The 2,922-nt window shown below is 37.0% G+C and overlaps 2 protein-coding genes across 2 annotated transcripts; one reads left to right on the forward strand and one right to left on the reverse strand.

Moving 5' to 3' along the window:
• Positions 1-8: 8 nt before the first annotated feature.
• On the reverse strand, positions 9-1,556 carry LOC100642162 (dipeptidyl peptidase 3-like). The gene is made up of 4 exons (XM_003391466.3): positions 1,243-1,556; positions 895-1,125; positions 771-845; positions 9-106 (listed from the first exon to the last, which is right to left on the reverse strand). The coding sequence occupies exons 1-4, from the start codon at positions 1,528-1,530 to the stop codon at positions 20-22; spliced, it is 681 nt and encodes a 226-aa protein (XP_003391514.2). The 5' UTR covers positions 1,531-1,556; the 3' UTR covers positions 9-19.
• Positions 1,557-1,610: 54 nt separating this feature from the next.
• LOC100631510 (ubiquitin-related modifier 1-like) lies at positions 1,611-1,919 on the forward strand. The gene has a single exon (XM_003391467.1). The coding sequence runs from the start codon at positions 1,611-1,613 to the stop codon at positions 1,917-1,919; it is 309 nt and encodes a 102-aa protein (XP_003391515.1).
• The last annotated feature ends 1,003 nt before the right edge of the window (positions 1,920-2,922 follow it).

A 2,922-nucleotide genomic window follows, 5' to 3' on the forward strand; every position in this document is an offset into this window, starting at 1 on the left:
AGGTGAGGGTATTGATACACTAACCATTAGTAAGAGATGATGCTAATCTTAATTCATAGGTCCCATCTTCATTCTTGAACAATCTTGTATTGTATGGGCTCAAATCCTATTAATAATGATAACAATGATAGCATCATGTACATGTATTGAAAAAGAGAGGAGTAGCAGGAGTATTTGGACTAATGCTCATAGCATACATGGTATGCTATCTCATCTCCCTTCATTTGTTCCCAGAATCAGTTGAAGATGCAAAAGCTTCAATGTTTTCTGTTAGTTTGTTGGCAATGACAATTGCAAATCCAATTATCCAATTATCCATCTAAGTATGAATGAAGCTATGTCTGGTGTATGTACAGGACAGGATGCATAGCCAAAAATGCACGACTTAGTGGGATGCAGAGTTGCAGGCACATGATATGCTTCACTAATAATATCTCAATGATATTGCAGTTTTCACAGCTACATGTCTAGTTTACATTGCACAGAGTGCATTAATTTCCCTAACCATCCAATGCAGGATGCAATTGCAATCAAGGTGTTTCTATAGATTATACATGTATATCCAGAGCTTCCTTCAAATGCCTATTGCCTAGTGAACCACGTCATAACTAGAAGCTAATCAAGCTATGAACACAATGGCCTTGTACATGTAAAATAACATGAAAAACATCGTGTACGTTATACCATACACATTCACAATTCGCATAATGTGTCACTAGACGAATAGTACACTTTCAATTTTGTATAAATAACTCAACTCTCTCTCTTACTTTATTCAACATAAATTCTTTTATGATTTCAGCATCTTCTTTACCACAGTTACCAGAATAGTAAGTCGTTATACCCTATTAAATATTCATAGATTATCAATTAACACAAACCACACCCACTCACATCAGGAGGGAACGCTAACTGTCGTACAGCAGGTGGGTGGAGTGAGAACATCCCATCTGCGACTGAGGACCAGAGGAACGAGATCCTCTCCTTGTTGTCACGGTAACACTGACTGGAAGTGATGAGTTTCTCCAGCTTCTCTCGAGGAAGATCAGGAATGAATTTGGTATCACCGAAACTTTTATAATTACCAAAATTGGAGTAGAAGGCAGCAGAATATGCTAAAAATGACTATAAATAAATAAACAAACAAATAAATCAACGAGTAAATAAAAAAAAAAACATTAATCAGCTGATCAATGAATATCATTAAAAGTGGTTACACCCATAAAAGCATGTACAACTCACTTTATATTCATTGTCAGACAGGCCACACCCATTAGCTAGTTCCTTAAGTGCCTCCAGTGATTGTCCCCTAAACAGCTCCCCCAGTAATAGGAATATACCTGGGGACTCGGGGGACGTCTGTAGTAGACAGATTAGTCCTCCTTCCCAGCATGCGCGACCAAAATGATGAGCATAAAGCTTCTCCTTATCTGTGAGTCCTTTGAAAGCTTCAGTGCAGTCCAGTTTATTGACTGGAGTATCCGGAGGAATGAGATACAAGCTGATGTCTTCCTTTGGATCCGCCGCCATCTTGAAACCAAGTCACGTGACCAGCTAGTTAATAATTTTAGTTAGTTAACTATTCGTTAAGGTTATTAATTTTCTCAGCTATGCCTCTCAGTGTAGAAATAGAATTCAGTGGAGGAGCTGAGCTTCTCTTTAACAAGATAAAGAAACACAAGATTGAGCTTCCCGATAAAATGGGCGTGGCTAACACCTGGACGATAAGAGATCTGATTGGTTGGATAAAAGAAAACTTATTATGCGAGAGACCTGAACTATTTGTACAAGGGGAGAGTGTGAGGCCGGGGATATTAGTAATGATTAATAATATTGACTGGGACCTCGTGGGGGGACTGGATTATGTAATCAACAATAACGACACCATTCTATTTATATCTACTTTACATGGTGGATAATATTATTATAATAACTAATAATAATTATTATTAATTTAACACAAAATTCATTAAAGTTTATTTGTATTAAGATGTTGTTGCCTATTATAAAATTAAAATTATTATTAGTTGATTGATTAATAATGTGATTTCCTTACTGGTGCTACTTGAGATGCTGTTCCTATTTTGTTTTCTGACAGTATTTTCATTGGTGATGTTGCTATTGTGATGTTACGACTGCAGAATGTCTATAACAGAAAATTAAAATATTAACATAATAAAGAATGTTCACTGTGTACATGTACATGTAGTTACTTACTGTAACATTTAGTGATGATTGATTAGTAGTGTGAAACCTTTCACTAAAAAGGTATTAAGAGAGAGTACATTAATAGCTAACATCATCACCATACCCTAATGAGATGGCACTGGGTCTAGAGGCATCAATAGCAGTGACTTGTCTCTCCTTTGCTTCCTAAGATGAAGAAAAGAAGATGTATATGTGTATGTATGTACATACATGTACATGCATACATTTGAGATACAGTACATGTACATGTACATGCATGTATACACTTACTTGTAGGCACTTATAATTGGTGGTTCTCAGTATTAGTTTCTCTTCTTTCTCTTGTAATCTTTCTCCCGATATCTGAGCGTCCCTCAGTTGCTCGTAAAACTGATACTCTTCATCAAGATCTCGTCTGTGCTGCTCATCAATGAGCTCATGCTGTTGCCTGGTAACCTCCTCTGCCCTCTCCTCTGAGCAATGAATGATCTCCTGGAGACACTCTTGATCGGGTGAGGTTGGGCGGAGTCCCTCTTGTGCCAATTCACTGCCTACTTCATACCAAACCTCACCTGTCTGTACAGGGCATATTAGAGAGAGGGACACTTACACTTTATATTAATTCATAGTTGTAGTGTTACCTTGAAATCAAGATAATTCTCTACAATACACAATGTTATTTTATCTTCAGTATTTATACCATCAGATGGATGAGAAAAACCTAAAATAGCGATC

Source organism: Amphimedon queenslandica, unplaced genomic scaffold, assembly GCF_000090795.2.
Source record: "Amphimedon queenslandica unplaced genomic scaffold, v1.1 AMPQUscaffold_8905_Cont19155, whole genome shotgun sequence".
In the NCBI taxonomy this organism is placed as follows: domain Eukaryota; kingdom Metazoa; phylum Porifera; class Demospongiae; order Haplosclerida; family Niphatidae; genus Amphimedon; species Amphimedon queenslandica.

Coding starts and splice junctions, on each gene's coding strand:
- LOC100642162 (XM_003391466.3), bottom strand. CDS start 1,530: ATGGCGGCGGATCCAAAGGAAGACATCAGCTTGTATCTCATTCCTCCG. Junction 1,126..1,242: donor TGTCTGACAATGAATATAAA/GTGAGTTGTACA, acceptor ATTTATTTATAG/TCATTTTTAGCATATTCTGC. Junction 107..770: donor AAGAATTTATGTTGAATAAA/GTAAGAGAGAGA, acceptor CATTATTAATAG/GATTTGAGCCCATACAATAC.
- LOC100631510 (XM_003391467.1), top strand. CDS start 1,611: ATGCCTCTCAGTGTAGAAATAGAATTCAGTGGAGGAGCTGAGCTTCTC.